Source organism: Hibiscus syriacus, unplaced genomic scaffold (assembly GCF_006381635.1).
Source record: "Hibiscus syriacus cultivar Baekdansim isolate YM2019G1 unplaced genomic scaffold, ASM638163v2 tig00011718_pilon, whole genome shotgun sequence".
Classification (NCBI taxonomy): Eukaryota; Viridiplantae; Streptophyta; class Magnoliopsida; order Malvales; family Malvaceae; genus Hibiscus; species Hibiscus syriacus.
Window position 1 is genome coordinate 677,659 of NW_024062254.1, and position 17,311 is coordinate 694,969.

Below are 17,311 nucleotides of genomic sequence, written 5' to 3' on the forward strand. Positions count from 1 at the left end.
ATATATATAATATATATATATATATGAATTATTACAATTATTTTTAAACAGATAAAGAATAATTATATTATTCTCTCATATCGATGATTTTTCACCATAACTTAACTCAAATTTAAATTTTCAAAAAAAAAACCGGACCTTATAAGATTAAATCAAATTTTGTTGAATTAAAATATTAAATTATTTATTATTTTAATGTAGGTGGATGTCTAGTAAGTACTGATATTAAAGCATATTTGTCTAAACAACCCCTCATTTTTATTATTTATTATTTTACCTAGTCCAATTTTGCTTTTAGATTTTAGCATAAGAAAGTAATGCGAGGCTCCATCTAAATTGCTTTTTTGAATAATTGAAGATAAAAAAAATAATGAAATTATTTAATTTTATTTTTAATGATGTAAAATCATATGGGAGCTGATAATGTATAAAAAAATATATCGTTGTTTATATAACGGGGAAGATGTGAATGAAGAAGGAGAAGAGAGTGGAAAGGATTCCCTTCTCCGTCGTGACTGAGAGATATTTATAGTGATTTTAACCGATGATGTCAAACATGGGATAATTATGGCTACTTGTAGGTAAGCGGGATAAATAGATTTGGTTATCATAGCTTAGATTTCACTCTCGTAGATCACGTGGGCCTGTCAGAGGTCTTGTATATGCACTATAGTTGGTTCGGAAGCTATGATACTCTTGTGCCTGGAGGATATGGACTCTTTGAAAGCTCTACAAAGCGAATGAGGTTATCTAGAGTCTCGACTGGTAGAGAACTGGTAGTTTCTAGAGGTGACCTCCGGAGGTGTAACAAGTTGCCCACCTTAACCGAGGGAATGTTGATATTCACCTCTTCTGGTTTGAATGGAGAATTGCAGCCAACGAAGACTCTATCGTGAGTGAAAGTTGATCAGAGTGAGAAAAGAAAATGGAGGTAGAAGAAGATGAACAATGCAAGTGAGAGAAAGGGAAAATAGAGAATATCCTCATATCAAGTTTATCTGATAGGCTTTTATGTCGACCCTTGGACGTCTGGTATCGGACATAAGGTTATCATGTTTGTTAGTATATTGAGAGACTATAGAAATATGATTGTCAAATCATATTTAGCTCGACCAAAGGTCATGTCAAAGATTAAGGAGTATGGACTCCAGAAAATAATCCTGACGAAAAATGATTTCAGAGATGATATGATATCTTCGAAAAAGTCTATTGACAAAGATTTAGTAATTTTTTTACAATGCTCGCCAAAAATATAATAATCATAAATGATAACGTTTTTATTAATTTAATATATATATATATATAGCCATATTTTTATTTAAATTCTTTTAACTAAAATAAAAAAAAGGATGAAAAAGAATAATCTTGTTTTAATCAACAGGGTTGGTTCAAGTGGTAAACAACTTGATATCGCTTAAGCAATGTCTCGGGTTTGAGTTCTTGTATATGCAGAAAATTTCCGTTGGTAGACTCACCCACCAAAGTCAGGTGTGCGACACGGATCGATCCAAATTAGTCAGGACGAAGCCTTGGAATTAGAAAAAAAAACCTTGGTTTTAACCGTTGGCAATGTAACTTCACTAAAATGTGATAATAAAATGAGTTGAACTACACTTGCTCTTTTCTTGGTGAAATCACATGTTTGGTCCTTTGAGTATTAAACAGGTCAATTTAAACCCTCTATTAAACAAATCACCTGTTTGATTTAAACATTTTACTTAATTAATTTAATTCTAATCAAATCGTATAAAATTTTGTTTTTTAAGGCTTAAACTAAAACAAGTACTTAAACTATGTTATTTATTTTACTTTAGGTACTTAAATTATTTTGGTCAAATTAGGCACTAAAATATTATATGTAACCACTTTAAGTACCTTAACTTTTTTAGTCAAAAAATCCAAACTATATCATTTTTTACTTTAAGCCCCTAAATATTTTTTTGGTCAAAACAAGTATCTAATTTTGTATGACTTGTCAACATCTTTATTATGCACGAATGATGATTCGAACGAGCACCCGGTCCGTCCCCAAATCCGACCCGACCACCCTGCTAGAACAGATGGGATCCTCACACTTTGGCTTGCACCCAATCGCAACAGTCAACGCTGTCGACACAAGCCGTGGAGTCCCCGATTAGGCGAGTGTTCCGGGCCATATAGTGTATAGGCAGTTGCTTGTAACCGTGGAAGCAGGAATGAACCGGGGGTTGGGGCAGGAATGCCCCTAAAATTGAAAAATTACTATATATTTTAGATTTTTTTCTATGTATTTTCTATTAAAAAACTGTTTTTGCCTGGATTTTTTTAAAATGAAATTCTCTCATAACATAAAATCATGCGCCTGTCCGTTCCAGCGTGGAAGTTCAGCATTTGAGGTGTAACACATGGTGACATTATTTATTAAATCGAGATAAGAAATTTGATATTTTTTAAATAAATATTTAATTTAATATTTATTGAAAATCCTAAGAGATCATTAACCATGGTGACATTATTCACTTAATATTTTATTCTATTCTTAAGTTAGCTTATGTTTTTTTTTAATATTTACAATTTATTTGTGTCTTTGGTGTAAGTTAAAGCAGATCAAAGTAGTGATATTAAGAATTTGTATATTCGTATTGTCTTTATGTGTATATCATAATATATTTAAGATTCCTTTTATTCTATTGTCAAAATTTATCAAATAACTGCAGATTACAACAACGCTCTCATCAAGCTAGACATAACAAACAAACAAAAACACATGATGTTCCAAATTCACCATGACTGCCAGCAGTCGCGGAAATTGATGATAAATTTAAGGGTCAACTTAAAATTTTAAAAATTCAGATATTGAAATTAAATTTTTTAAAAATTTTGAAGAACTTAGTATACAGTTTCCAAAAAAATAGGGTCCAACTAAAAATTTTAAATTTTGGTAGGCTTAACGAGAATTTTTAGAATTTATGGGAGGAGATTTAATTAAGAACATTAAAAAATTATAATCTAATCTGAATTTCTAAAAAAATTCAAGGGTCTAAAATTTAATTTAAAATTTTTGAAGGTCTAAATTATATTTTTAAAATGGGGGGATTCCCCGCTAGTCCCTCTTGAGTTCTGTAACCGGCTCCAATTTCCTAAACTCGATTGAAATTGACATGTCGAATCACAAGGTGTAATGTGATGATCGATTATCTCATTCTTTATCTGACTCATTGACCGATTAATTCGAATCGAATAATGTAAAAAAACTATCACGAGAGTAACCCTTTTCGAACCGAATTTACTTTATTTACCACACTAATATTCAAACTTAGCCAGATGCTGTCCCCCAAGTCTATTATCAGAGTACACACAATATATGAACATAAGTACATATAAAAGGAAGAGAATTCTTCTTGTTTGATCAAGCATACCTAACAATGGCTACTGATCTACAAGGGATCACAATGTAGGCAATGAAACCCAGATTCATTCAAATAGTGAAGAAGTTAAAGAAACTGCTTCAAAAACTCCGTAGCCACTAACCTCCCTCGCGTACTTACCGACATTTTCAATTCGCTTATCTCTTTATCGATATCCTGAGATTTCGAAGAAAAGAAAAATTATCGACATTATCCGCCAGACAAATGATGAACTTTGATAGTGATAGGCCAAGAAATGGTTCATTTCACGACGCGGAGCTGGAATCTATGTGCTCCAATTCTTATTTTCCATGAATTATCGGTATTTCTTAAAATTCGATTACGTAAGATTAAATAGAGATCCACATTCTATGATTGAAAGAAAATATAATGGAGAAGGGTCAAGAAATCTCTTACCTCCATGAACTGCACGATAAAATCGATGAGCTTTGTTTCTGCATCTCTCACAGTGATAGTTTGTGACAAGGAAACTGATGTCATAGCCCTGCTTCATGAAGCAAGCAATTGAATAAAAATCACCAAGAAATTTCACAAGCATTTCAAACAGTGAAGACCAATTTGGGTTACATTTACGATAAACATGTATCGTAATCCAAGAACACGCTTAACGAACTTATTATTTATGACTTGAACAAAGGTGAAAGAAGGAATTACATTATGACAGTCACAAATCATGATGTTTTCTCCGCTCTCTATTTTCAATTCGTAAATGTAATTATAATGGAAATAGGGTGTTTCCAGAATAAGTACCAAAACAATAAAGAAAAAGGAAATCGAGTATGCATAAGGCGGGCCTCGATCACGAATGAAATCAAATTTTAAGAACCATGTGTAGTCAAAATCATTGCCGAAACGGATTATATAGTAAGATTATCAAGCAATATAGAGATATATGCTAAACGGGTTTAAGAAGTTAGTGTGCATTAAAAGGAAAGTATAAGTCTTTACCCCAAGTGGCAAGACATAGTGATTGTCATGATTGCTTTTGCACAATGTACACATAATCATTCTCAAGGCAAGTTGGTTGTTTAATCAATCAAGTTGTCAAGCTAAATAATTTCGAAGGCAATCAGTTTCACTAGAGACCAGAATGTTTGTACCTGAACTGGTTTTCTTCTCAAAACTTGAAAAGCTTCTGCCCTCATTGACAAAAATCTAAGGAACTTTTTAGCTAGTATATTTTCAAGTTCGTCGGCCTGTTTACCTACAAGAAGAAGAGAGCATATGCATAGGAACAAAAATGGGAGAAAATTTGCAAAATTTATCACGATACTATTAAGAATAAACTTGTGTAGAATGGTTATTTTATTTATCTTGAATCCAATAAATTTAATTAGAAAAGAAAACAGCATGCATGTGATGCTTTTTATTTAATCTAAAAGCAGGAAAAACATTCAGACCCTCTTTACAGCAATTACTTCTACCAGAAAAAGAAATATCCAGGGAAAGATTATTTTTTTCACCTTAAGGCTTATCCGTAGTGAATTGATAGATGTTTCTATTAAGCATTTTTTCAGCCTCATTTCGACATATCAAACTGCAATTGCAAATGGGCATATTAAAAGATTCACCAATTAAATCACATAAATTCGTTTCTACTGGATGCATGCATGTGATGTTATTCCTCATCATTACATTGCAGGACTAAAGGTGCAGGGCATTGATAGTTGAGAGATGGAAAATGTCAAGTGTAGAGGCACACGAGTTAGTAATGTGAACCCCTATGGCTTCATAATTTCAAGATAAAATTAAGCTTTAGTTTGTCCAATTTACATTTTTCAACCCTCCAGTTCAAGCTCAAAAAACATGTTAAAGGTACGTACAATATTAAGTGATTGATATAAAAAAAAATCCATACTAGGTGGATTCTTATTCACCTGAAAACTCAACAGTGAAAATGCAGAAACACAAAGTTAGGCTCCATTTCATAGTTGCTTTGGCTACTTGCTTTATATTGTTTGTTTTTGCTTCCTTAAATTGTTCATTTGTTACAAAGAAAAAGAAAATCGTAGAAATGAGGATAATTTATACTAGTTTCTTCTTTGCTTTATATTGTTTTTTATTCCTTAAGTTGTTCATTTGTGTATAAAGCGAAAGCAAATCGTAGAAATGAGGATAATTTGGACTAAAGATGAGCAAAGACTTAAATAAAAAACCATAAGGTATAAATTTCAATTTGGCCGTTCTTCAGTGGTGTGTATGTGTAAAAAAGCTAAAACGGAACGGAATAATCTGCCTATGTCTCTTAAGAAGATGGTTCTTACAGGATTTAGCAGAAGTTCTGGGCTTGTCCTGCAAAATATAAAAAGGAAAAACATAAAAAGTTTGCCCAGAAGTGTAGAATATTGTGGTGCAGAACATGAAGATTTTCACTGAATTTCTTCTGAGGTATCATTCATTGCACTAGAGAATTGGCCATCAAAATAAGATAGATATCATATGAATTGCTACCAAGAGTGCATGAACAAGCATACAAAAAGCTTAAAATGATTAAAATATCTAGTAAACTAAAGAAACAAATAAGAGTGGTAACTATTAACTTGCTAGATAAAGGCGCCTGTATCCCCTCACTGAAAATCTTGTTGAAGAAAAGAAGAAACTAGAATTTTCAGAATAGGTCAGAGTCTTGGGGAGAGGAGGGAGCACAGCAATCTAAATAAAAAGATGGGATAAGAAAATTCCGAGAACAAAACAACATGATAAAAGGCTAGCATACATGAATGGCCTCAAATACATGGACCAAATAACTTATTTAGCTTGAACAAATACAAATTACATGGAGCTCCCACGCCATGGCATTAGTTCTATTTAGGAAAGAGGGGAAAAATCTACAAATAGTAAATTTAAACAAGACCTTGACAATTTGGGGAGGAATTTGCCAATTAAATGTAAGAGCATTACTAAAAAGCAAAGCAGTTAATACTGGTCTATGATCAGCATATGATAATTGATAAGTAGCAAGATCATTCTAGAATGATAAATTAATTCCAAACTAAAAAAACAATGCATGAAGCAATGCCTATTAGCATTTCGCACTCTCTTTTCATATAACTTTATCCAGTAAAAACTGTCAAATTCTAAAACAAGAAAATAAAGATGAACGTGAAATCAATATACATACTTTAGTTCAACTTCTGGCTTATTATGCCTCTCATTCTTGACAAGGGAAATTCTGGTGCGTAAAAATTCCACGTAACTAGAGTACAGATAAAGTATCTGAGTGGGAACAAAAGTAATATCCAAAATTAACACAAAAACAAAGAGATTTTCAATTTTAAACCAAAAATAATCTACAACAAAAGATATAGGTTGGAATTGCTTTAAATTTTGGGAAAATGTAGAAATTGCACACGTGAACTCAAAATTGGAGGAAAAACATCTTCCTTAGTTCATTATCCACCTTGAGAAGGACTTCAAATTCTGACTCAAAGAGCTCCCAACGAACCATATTAGTCATTGGTAGCAATCAGATTTACACAGCATTTATAATCTAAAACTGGAAATATGAAAAACATCATCCATTTCTAATCATTCCAATCTCAATCTGGTTATGTTCAATCCTCAGAAGTCAGCTCTTAGTCTATGAGCATTATGTCAAACAAAAAGCTGATGGCTAAACTTCCTTTTCCAAGTCATTCTAACAAACACAGAGTAAAATATAAAACTCCAATTCAATCAGACAAAAGTCACAAAATCCATTCATAAAAGTTAAGAACGTAAATCTCAGACATTACAGTTTCTCTATCGACACTCTGTAGCAATTACTTCACAGTAAACTTATGAACTTCATTTGCATACCTGGAGACACATAGCAGCCTCGAGAGTGTTCCTTACGCAAGTTAAATACAGCTTCAACGGATTCGCCTAAAAAATTTTCAGTTCAAATCAATATGAATAATTACTAAAGAATGCATTAAGCTTTTGTGATGAAATACAGAATCTATTAAAGAATTACTAAATCTGTTTTTAAAAGAAGTTGAAATAAGCGAGAAATCAAGCAATTGGATCCAAAAAAAACTGATTTTTTCTTCAATACGAAAAGACGAACGTAAAGCACTTGATCTACAACTGATCTGTAACGTAAATATCAATATTTGTTCACTTTCTAGTTACTTTCTGGGCAACCAAACAGATTGAAGTAGAGAAAAGGGGAAATTCAGAGTTGTTACCATATCTTGAAGTGGCTGTTAGCTGTTGGATTTGGGGTTATCTCTCTGCTAATTGTTTGTTTTTGCTAATGAAAGGAAAAAAGCCTAATGAAATTAACAAAGGAAAAAAAAATGAAAAAACAAAAGCAGAAAATGTTGAATAAAAAGGAAAACTTTCTCCGACCTGCCGGATTCGAACCAGCGACCTAAGGATCAAGCTGAGGGCTTACGCCGACTACAGTCCTCCGCTCTGCCAACTGAGCTAAGGTCGGTTATATAATAAGGCCCAAGGTTTATTATTTAATTAAATACTATTAAGAATTATTATTATTATTATTATTATTTTTTGCTTTGGCCTGACTAATTCATACCAACCTGTTTCGGACATCTGATTTTGGTGAATGATTCTCCTGACAAAGATTTTTTGTATACACATAACCTCGAACTTAAGACATGTATAAATGATAGGGATGGCAATGGGTCAGGTTAGACTCAAATTTTTGGTTAACCCGACTCGAAAATATGTCTCTTCCACTTAAATCAGACCCGATCTGAAAATTATATATTCTTCATCCAACCCAAGCCAACTCGACCAGAAAAATATATATCCTCAACTCGACTCCGACCGGATCTGAGTTTTTAGTATGGATCCAACCCGACCCGGTATAAAATAAGAGACTTCATTAAAAATAATAATTTTTAAAAGAAATTATATTATTATCCTCGGGTCGGATTCAGTCGGAGTTTTTTTACCCTCCACTTGAACCCTACCTGACCTGATCTGACCCGACCCGAACACGATTTTAAAAAAAAATATAATCATATCAGATTGAGTCGGGTCATAACCTATCAAATTCGGCTTAAATTGTTATCCCTAATAAATAATATCAACTTTATTACCATATCGGATCGGGTCGAATAGGAGTTTTTAAAATGTTCATTTCTTTACTTTGCTTCCATTAAAATTTTGGTTAAACCATCATTGCAACGTAACTAAGGGTATGTTTGTTTCCCGTAATTAGAATTACAGAATTGGTTTTCCCCGAATTCTCATGTTTGTTTCACGTAATTCGTTTTCCGGAAAATGTTTTCCCGTGTTTGTTTCACGTAATTCGTTTTCCGGAAAACGTTTTTCCCGTGTTTTGTTTCACGTAATTCGTTTCCGGAATGTAATTCATTTTCTAGTAACAGAATTTCCTTTGTGTTTTCTGTAAAATGAACTTACGGATCATTTTCCGTAAGTCATTTTCCGAACTTTTCACTTCAAAGCAAAAATACTCAAATAATTTTATTTTATGAATTAATATTAAAATATTTTAATATCATTTTCATCAAAATATTAATTAAAATATTAAAATATATTTATTAATATTTATAATATATATTATATTTTTATATTATATAAAATAATCAATTATATTATAATAATATAAGATATTATATTTTTATTTTAATAATATATAATAAATTTTTTTATATATTTAATAATGAATAATATTATTTATATATTTCAATAATATTTTAGTAAAGATATTAAAATATAATAATTAATATTTTTAAAATATAATATAGTACTATTACTTTAATAAATAATTAATATAATTTATAAAAATTTATTTCACTAAAATATACCGAAAAAATGTTTAAATAACATCTTCCAAACATCATAAAACGTTTTCCAGATGTTTTCCAGAAATGTAATTCATTTTCCAGAAATGTAATTCATTTTACAGAAATGTAATTCATTTTTCAGAATTCAAATTCCAGTAATTCATTTTCTAGTAATTCAAATTCCAATAATTCAAATTCCAGTAATTCATTTTCTGGAAAACCAATTACAGCTAAACAAACAGACCCTAAGAGATTAAGTTCAATCATATCTTTTTCAAAAATAACATATCGACTATCTAATTACGATAATTTAGAACTCTTGCTAAAGAGAGATCATTTATTTTATCTTATTAAAAAATTTATAAACAATCATTATATTATAATCAATTATACTATTAAAAAAATATCACAATTCAACAAAAAGAACTACACCATAAATACTAGATAAACCCTAAATCTACAATCAAGTTGTCCTTAAAAAGTTGTCTCACGGCTTCAACAATTATCCCCATATACATGATTTAAATAATCCTTATCTTTCATCTGTCCTACTAGGGACGGACGTATGAATTTAAGTTAGGACGAACTTAAACTTATAAAATTTTAAAGATGCGAAAACATATTTTCTATATAAAATACATAGAAAAAATATATAAAATATATGATAATTTTATATTTTTAGGAGAGCAATTGCCACCACCCGTCCCACCTAGGTCCATTCCTGTGTCCTACCGTCATGACCGAGAAGCCTTGGTGGAAACAAATTCAAAGTATGATAATTAAGTTTTGGAGTTTTCATGAAGCATATATCATCCTAAAAACAGGAGGAAGTGATCCGGTACGTGATTTTTGGGTCATTTTAAGCTTAGACCATTTCAAGTTTAAACCCCTTAAGATTGGAGTCATTTTCGAATTCGATTCTTTCTGATTCGAATCAATTCGAGTTTGAGTTAATAACTTTTATGGTCAAATTGAATTATGCTAAAGATCATTTGGCTTTGCAGATATTTTAGTCGCAGTTTGGACTACACTGACAGATCAGAGGAACAAATAGGTTTGCATCAGGTGACACAAGCTTTTAATGGTCAAGTTCAACAATTGGTTTTGTATTGCTATCAACTTTCTCGGTCCCAAAGGATCTTCGGTACAAGCAGAATTTTTGGCAATAGAGTACGCTGTAAAGCTGTTCTTAGGTTCACAGTGGTTCAAGGTTGCTAAGCTCATAATAAAAAGTGACTGCGCTGTAGTTGTGAATTGGATCCGAAATCCCGCTTCCGCTCCTGCGAGTGGGTGCATATTCATCGCCCTGTCGCGCCATTAGTAGCTCAAGAGGAGTTTGAAGCTAATCAAGTCCCTAGAAACTGCAACACGGCGGCTGATCAACTAGCTAAGCTGGTAATTGGTTCATCTTCTGTCTAGGGAGGCTTTTGAAGATGATTGATTTTCGGGTTCTCCTCATTTTGGTTTCTTATCTCTTCTGGGGTCTGGTTTTGTTAGTGCAAAGGAATTGGGGTTGTTCATGGTGCGGTTTCTTTCGAGTTCCTTAAAAGTGCCGGTGTATCCTCTTGTGTCATTGCTCGGGTGCACTCTTTCTCCTCCACTCAGATGTAGGAAGATTTTTTAACGAGACCCCAATCAATATGCATCTCTTTCTATTTAGTAATAAACTCCCTACTTTTCAAAAAAAATCCAACAGATCAGCAAATGTAAAAGAAAACAACACACTAAACAAAAGCTACATAATTTTCACCTTCAAACACAGCTCTGATGAAAACGGAAACAAAGAAAAGATATTGTCTGCCTGCATGTTAGCTGTTTCTCCCACAACAATTTACACCCACCAATTTACATTACAAGCACTGATTTCGTGTTCTTTTTCTCTCTCGAATCGAAGAACAAAAGGGTTCGAGGGGGACGAACCGATGATAAAAAGACACGAATGCTACAAGCGTTGCTTTTAGCCTATGGCTTGCGTGCGCAACTTGTTCGCGACGTACAGCAAATGACTGATATTTGCGGACGGGTAGTTTTGGAGTAGCTTGAGATTAGAAGTGAAATCACCGGCAAGCAGGAACCTACGAGTGAGGATCAACATCGCACAGCACACGCGTAGCAGCGTCTCCTGCAGAAAACGCATGCATGTTTGCTTTAGAACTAGTAAACCTGATCATATACGTTTGATCAGTTCAACTGTAAAGCGTTCAAACCACGATTGGGGTATCTCATCTAGGGATAGACAATTTCTTCAACCCTGACGTGTTTTGACCCAATGCAGTTGGGGTTGGGTTTTTTCAATCGAGGTTCGATGCGGGTCAGGTGGGTTTTTTTCAGAGTTGAGTCGGGATCAGGTATCGGCAAAGCCCACCTTGCCTCGATATATTTACTAAAATATCTTTTCTCATTTTATAATTATAATTAATTTTAGGGTAAATTACGCATTTGGTACTACACTATCAATTTTGACCCATTTACATAAAATTTAGTTTTGTTTCAATTTAGTACCCGCGCATTTAGTACCTAAACTATCAGTATTAGTCCGTTTAGTACCTAAACTTTCAAAATTTTCAAAACTTAATGTTAAATTTTGAATGGGTCACTAAAATGAAACAAAAACTAAAGTTTTAAACGGCGGGAATACTAAAATGAAACAAAAACTAAAACTTAAGGTATAATTTTTAAAAAAAATTGAAAGTTTAGGTAATAGAGTGGAATTCGCCTCCTGGGTTGCGAAGGAGGGCCACTACATTATGGAAGTGGTGGTGTCCCAACTGTTTTGTGTTTTGTTTTTGGCTGGTTGGTGGTTTTTGGTATTTGTTTGTTCTTGTTGTTTCATAGGCAGGGTTTTGCTTTAGATTGTTGTTCATTGTTTTGGGCACTCTTTTTCTTCCACCTAGGGCTAGATAGGTTTTTTAACGAGACCCCTCACAATGTGTGCACCTCTTCTAGCAATAAAATTCCTAGTTTAAAAAAAACTGATAATTAGGCATTAAACGCATAATTACCCTTACTTTTATATATAATTAAGGTTTTTATTAAAATTTGGGGTTGAGACGGGGCGGGTTTGATATTTGTAAAATTTTTGGGTGGGCCGGATTATACATCCACTATGTCAGTCCGGATTAAATTATGTTGAAATCGGGATTGGGAGGAAACTCCTAACTTTTGGGTCTGGGTCGGGGGGTCAAAAATCAGACCCGCCCCCACACCGTTGCCATCAACGATCTCCTCCCCTAATTTCCCAGAGCTAAATAATGACAATAAGTGGAAGATTTGATCCAGCAAAGCTAACAATCTTATAGCAAAGTTCTAGAGAACTGAGTGGGAGATAAAAATTGCAATCATACCAGAGGGCCTTCAGGGTCACTAAGAAGCGTGTCCCATATGTGGAGACTGTCCGAAAAGTTGAATTCCTGTGTCAAGAGCAAAGTAATCCACCTAAATGCGTAAAACTGAGGGTTGACCTGTGATATTTAAACACAACAGTTAGCATTCAAGCCGAACTAATTACCTCGACACGATGCGGAAAACGAAAAAGGTGAAAGTGTTCAAAATTTTGCGGGTAAGAGGCAGGCAATGAGTCGAGATATAAAAGATGTTTAAATTTTGCAAGATATCTTACTTTAGTTGTTATCTCTAGATGACGCCAAAGCTCTTCATCGTGTTCCTTCAGAAGCTGCGACAACCTAGAAATTGTGGAACGAATTCCCACATTGCTGTTGTCGAGTTGCGGGCAGAAATGATCACAGAATCCACTCAATAACTCAACAAAACAAAAAAATGTGTCGGCTTCAGCAGCTGCCTGCAAGACTTAAAATATGGAAAATGTTGAAGAAAACCAATATTCTGATCATAAATCATAAATCTATGTTATTCTTACAATGGTTATTGACATTGTAATTGGTCTATGGCTATATGTTGGCAGAGATATTCCATAGTTGGTGCATATGACATATATGTGTCCACTAGGTTGATAACAATGATGATAAATGAACATTAACTCTTATCAAAAAAAAAATGAACATTACCCTACTGTTTTCCAAAAGCTGCAATCTATTTGAAAGTTTTTGTTTTTGTTAAACTTTTTGGGTAGCTTGGGGCAAGAAAAGGGATGGATTTGATGCAATGGAGTTGCAAGCATAAACAAGAATATCATGGAAACCTCCTTCCATATTCAATACATGAAAATCAAAATAATTACACGTTAGACATTTAATATAAAAGAACTGGTGGGGACAATAATGAGATCTTACCGCCATTTCCGCATCAGGGTCATTCTTGAATACATAAAATAGAGGTGCCAATATTTCATTCATTCCTTGAACATATCTTCTAACCGGATTTAACTTAGCAAATACGATTAGTATGTTTCTCATTGCATCCTGAACAAACAATATGCATAAGTCGGAAATTATTTCAATCCATAGGGTGAAACAATAAATTCACATTAAAGAATAAAAGAAAAGAGAGATGGTTTACCTGATTATTTTTGCAAGCTGCGAGTCCCCAGAGAAAAAGTTTATGTCTGGATGAGTGCGCATCACATCTCGGTCAATCTGTTCTATGATTTCTGACTCCTACAAATAACCACATCCCCAAAATAAGAAAACAAAAAAAAGTTTGAGAATTGAGATCAATAAATACTTCATTCATAGATTCTATTAAAAACTGAAAATCAGAACTCCCTTGCATTGCTGTCACACATGTTCTAGAATTTTGAAATTATACTCGGCTAACGTATGCTCAACTAAGCATTGATGGAAACCGAGTTGGCTGAATTGCATGGTCTGTATAATTCCCCCTCCTTTAACTTAGGTTAAGGCTTGCATCAATAGGATGTTTGTATGCTGCAGTCTTTCCTAATATATTGCTAAACTAAATTATTATTGGTAAATTATAGAAAGATCCAATGCCAAAGAAATTATTATTGGTAAAGATATACACTGCAAAGTATAAAGCTAATATTCTCCAAGGCTGCATGTTGTGCAAAATGCTTCAGAAATAGCTAGCATGAAGACTACTAGACTGGCTCATGTTTTAAAACTTGATTAATTCAAACAAGATTAACCAAGTTTTTTTCAATGTTATATTTAACACATTCAGACAATAAAAGTTTAAAAACACATGGAATGATGTAAGTCTTCCAAAATCTTTTTTCAAAAAAACCTAAGAAGGTACCTGGAAGAATTGGTTCCAGACGCTGCTTTTTCCAAGGCTCAAAGGATGCTCCCCGTGAGTTATTTGTGATCTCGACAGCAGACCCTTGCTCTCAGATTTTGATTCATCGATGTCACAAGCCACAGACTTCTCCAACCTCCTTGTGATTTTGGACTGACTAGCCACAGAAGCATTCAGAAACCCCAAAACTCTTACAGGAAAAAAAGGAAGTGAAAGACAACAACCGCAAAAGATAACACTGCTTTTCAGGAAGATAACGCAGAAAAAATAAATAAAATCATGCGAAGTCGTTCTATTATTAGGAGAGAAAATCAATGTACAGCCAGCAAGAGATGGATAAACCTCACTTTCTCTTATTAAATAGTAAGTTGCATGTTCTAGCTCTATGCTAATATCGGTTTCTTTCATCTCTTATCCACTTAATACTTTATAGATTGAGTTGGAATTTTACATTAGAATCAAGCAAAAAAACTAATTGTATCATGCTTCGGTCATGTACACTAGTTTATAAAGCAAAAGGTAAAGAAAATGACTTACAGGATTCATCAAGAGCTCTTCCTTAAAATGCCTGTACTGAGACCTTTTCCTAGCTAATTCTGAAGACCACTGCCCACGTTCAGGTGGTAAATACCCCAACAATAACTACCACAATAACCAAACAACACGGTTTTCAGTATTAATCCAAAAAAATAACCACATTTTCCGAGGAATTTCCACATTTTTCGAATTTCTCAGCAAGCAAACAGTAAAAAGGGAAAGGAAGAAACACTACCTTCCACACAGTAGATCTAATCCCTGCACCATCGGGAAGTCCCTGCGACGCAATCTTCCTCAATTCCCACATATTTATCACCTTCTTAGACAACTGAAAAAAATAGAAATTAGAAACAAAAATGAATGAAGTTAAAGGAGAAGAAGTAGAAGAAGAGAATCGGTTAATAAAGGAGAATACGTAAAAAAATACCTCGGGTAAGAGCTGAGCCTGGTGAGGGATATCATTGGGAGAAGCGTCAAAGGAGTCGCCGTTCTGATCATTACCACCGCTATTGCGGTTACTATTTTTATTTACAGGATCCCTGGTTTCGGATTTCGGAGGAACAGGAGTGGACTGAGGTTTCGAGGCGGCGGCTGAGGCGGCGGCGGGAGGAGACACTGGAGCCGGAGGCTGAGGAGTCGGCTCGGAGAAGGCGGCGGAAGCGGTGGTTGGAGAAGGGGAGTTGAGGTGCAGGCGATCGTCGGCGGGAGTTGTGGACCAGAGTGAACTGTTGAGCCAATCAGGTACTCGCTCCCTCACCATTTCAAGATTGGAATCGAGATTTGATCTTTCGAGAAATCAAAACAAATGAACTAATTAAATTAAAATTTGAGAAAATTGTGAGAGAGAAAAAATAGTAGGGGCTGTTTAATGTCGAAGAACGTTCGAGTTTCGAGTGCATGTTATTGGATTTGGAGTCACGGGACCGTGATAGAGTGAAGGTGAATGACCAATAAGAAAATGACAAATATAATTTTACTTTTTTTCATACTTTAACGAGGTTGAGTTTGTTTAAATTACAAAACAAAAACAAGTTACTTTTATTTTATTTTAGTATATAAACTTTTTATTTTTTCATAACTATATTTAATATTTAATTTTTATTTGGTATAATAATAAAATTACTCCTTTGTACAAATAAACCCTTTGCCCCATACTTTTTTTTTGAGCATTTTAGTTCACAACATTTTATTTTAAAGCAAAATGTCCTTAGATAAATGAAAAATATTAATTGACTAACTATCAACGCTTTCTATTAATGTAGTAGATTCACGTGTAATGTCACATCATTTAAAAAAAATTAAACTATTTTTAATATATTAGTCTTATTAAAAGTAAAAATATTCAAAATTACAGTAAGAATTTAGATATATCAGTGTAAACTAAATACATAATTTGAACATTTTTCTCTAATATTGAAACTAGACACTTTATATCATATAAGGACCATGCATGGAAAAAGTAAAAAACTTGAACAAAAAAATATAGCTATAAACAAATCTGACTGCATCGACAAACAAACCACAAAAGGAATTAAACTATTGAAAGACCGCTGAGATCGTAAATCAGAGCTGAGCGTCGTGAGAAACTATCCACGAACGCAAAATCACATATCCAAATTCAATCTAAAGATCTACAACAAGGAAGATCAACAATACCACGAATAAGTGACATCGTGATAAGTCGTGGCGTCGTCAAATTCAATCATGAGAAACATAAATAAAAGAAACGGCTAAACAACCGAGAGAGAAAATGAAAAACATGCCACAAAGGTAGAGATAACATAATACAATGGTATATATAACGTGTTACAAAGACGAAATAATTCTTATTAAAAAAGAAAAACGAAATAAAGACAAAGATAAACGTATTACAACGACGAAATGAGCTTTAAAGGGATCTTGAGATGATGATTGCTTTAATGAATCGCTACTGTCAGAGACGGGAGGTTTAGGGTTTTTGAATTTGGAGGAAAAATAGTTGGTTTTAGCGAGAGAAGAGTATCGTTCGAGGAGTAGACGATTACTTTTAACTTGAACTGTTGTTGATAGGCTTTGTGTAGAGGGATACATTCATAAAATCGGAGTCTTTAGGCTAAAATACACAAGTAGCCACTAAAATATGTTGAAATAGTCCTTTTAGCGACTAAAATTTTGAAAATTATAACATAATTATTAAACTTATCAAACTATTATAAATGCAGTAGAGTACACAAATGGTCCCTTAATTATAAGATATTATTTTGTTGAGACTCTCGACTATTAAAAGTTACAAAATAATAACTCAACTATTAGGAAGTTGTTGTGTTGAGTCACCCAATTATTAAAAGTTATAAAATGATCACTCAACTACTCATTATGTTATACACTTGTCTTTTCCCGTTAAAAAATTAACTGCCTTATGATTTTGACATTGACATACCGACTATGATACTC

General features: G+C 33.4%; 1 protein-coding gene, 1 long non-coding RNA gene, 1 other non-coding gene and 1 pseudogene across 3 annotated transcripts; all 4 read right to left on the minus strand.

Annotated features, from left to right (window-relative positions):
- Positions 1-3,344: 3,344 nt before the first annotated feature.
- On the minus strand, positions 3,345-5,336 carry LOC120204781 (annotated as a pseudogene).
- A 332-nt stretch (positions 5,337-5,668) lies between these two features.
- LOC120204865 lies at positions 5,669-7,668 on the minus strand. The gene is made up of 4 exons (XR_005523984.1): positions 7,577-7,668; positions 7,206-7,271; positions 6,529-6,579; positions 5,669-5,699 (listed from the first exon to the last, which is right to left on the minus strand). It is a non-coding gene; the product is annotated as an uncharacterized LOC120204865 (long non-coding RNA).
- Positions 7,669-7,733: 65 nt separating this feature from the next.
- TRNAY-GUA lies at positions 7,734-7,827 on the minus strand. Its single transcript has 2 exons — positions 7,791-7,827; positions 7,734-7,769 (listed from the first exon to the last, which is right to left on the minus strand). It is a non-coding gene; the product is annotated as a tRNA-Tyr (tRNA).
- A 3,084-nt stretch (positions 7,828-10,911) lies between these two features.
- LOC120204864 (TBC1 domain family member 13-like) lies at positions 10,912-15,747 on the minus strand. Its single transcript, XM_039204874.1, has 9 exons — positions 15,306-15,747; positions 15,114-15,206; positions 14,879-14,983; positions 14,342-14,494; positions 13,652-13,740; positions 13,417-13,555; positions 12,786-12,965; positions 12,511-12,627; positions 10,912-11,288 (listed from the first exon to the last, which is right to left on the minus strand). The coding sequence occupies exons 1-9, from the start codon at positions 15,636-15,638 to the stop codon at positions 11,124-11,126; spliced, it is 1,374 nt and encodes a 457-aa protein (XP_039060805.1). The 5' UTR covers positions 15,639-15,747; the 3' UTR covers positions 10,912-11,123.
- Positions 15,748-17,311: the final 1,564 nt, after the last annotated feature.

Excerpts from the sequence above, each read along its gene's own strand:
- LOC120204864 (XM_039204874.1), bottom strand. The coding sequence starts at position 15,638 with ATGGTGAGGGAGCGAGTACCTGATTGGCTCAACAGTTCACTCTGGTCC. Across the intron at positions 13,556-13,651 it reads GGGGACTCGCAGCTTGCAAA|GTTTGTTCAGGATGCAATGA; the intron begins AATAATCAGGTA and ends CTTATGCATATT. Across the intron at positions 11,289-12,510 it reads GTGACCCTGAAGGCCCTCTG|GAGACGCTGCTACGCGTGTG; the intron begins GTATGATTGCAA and ends CGTTTTCTGCAG.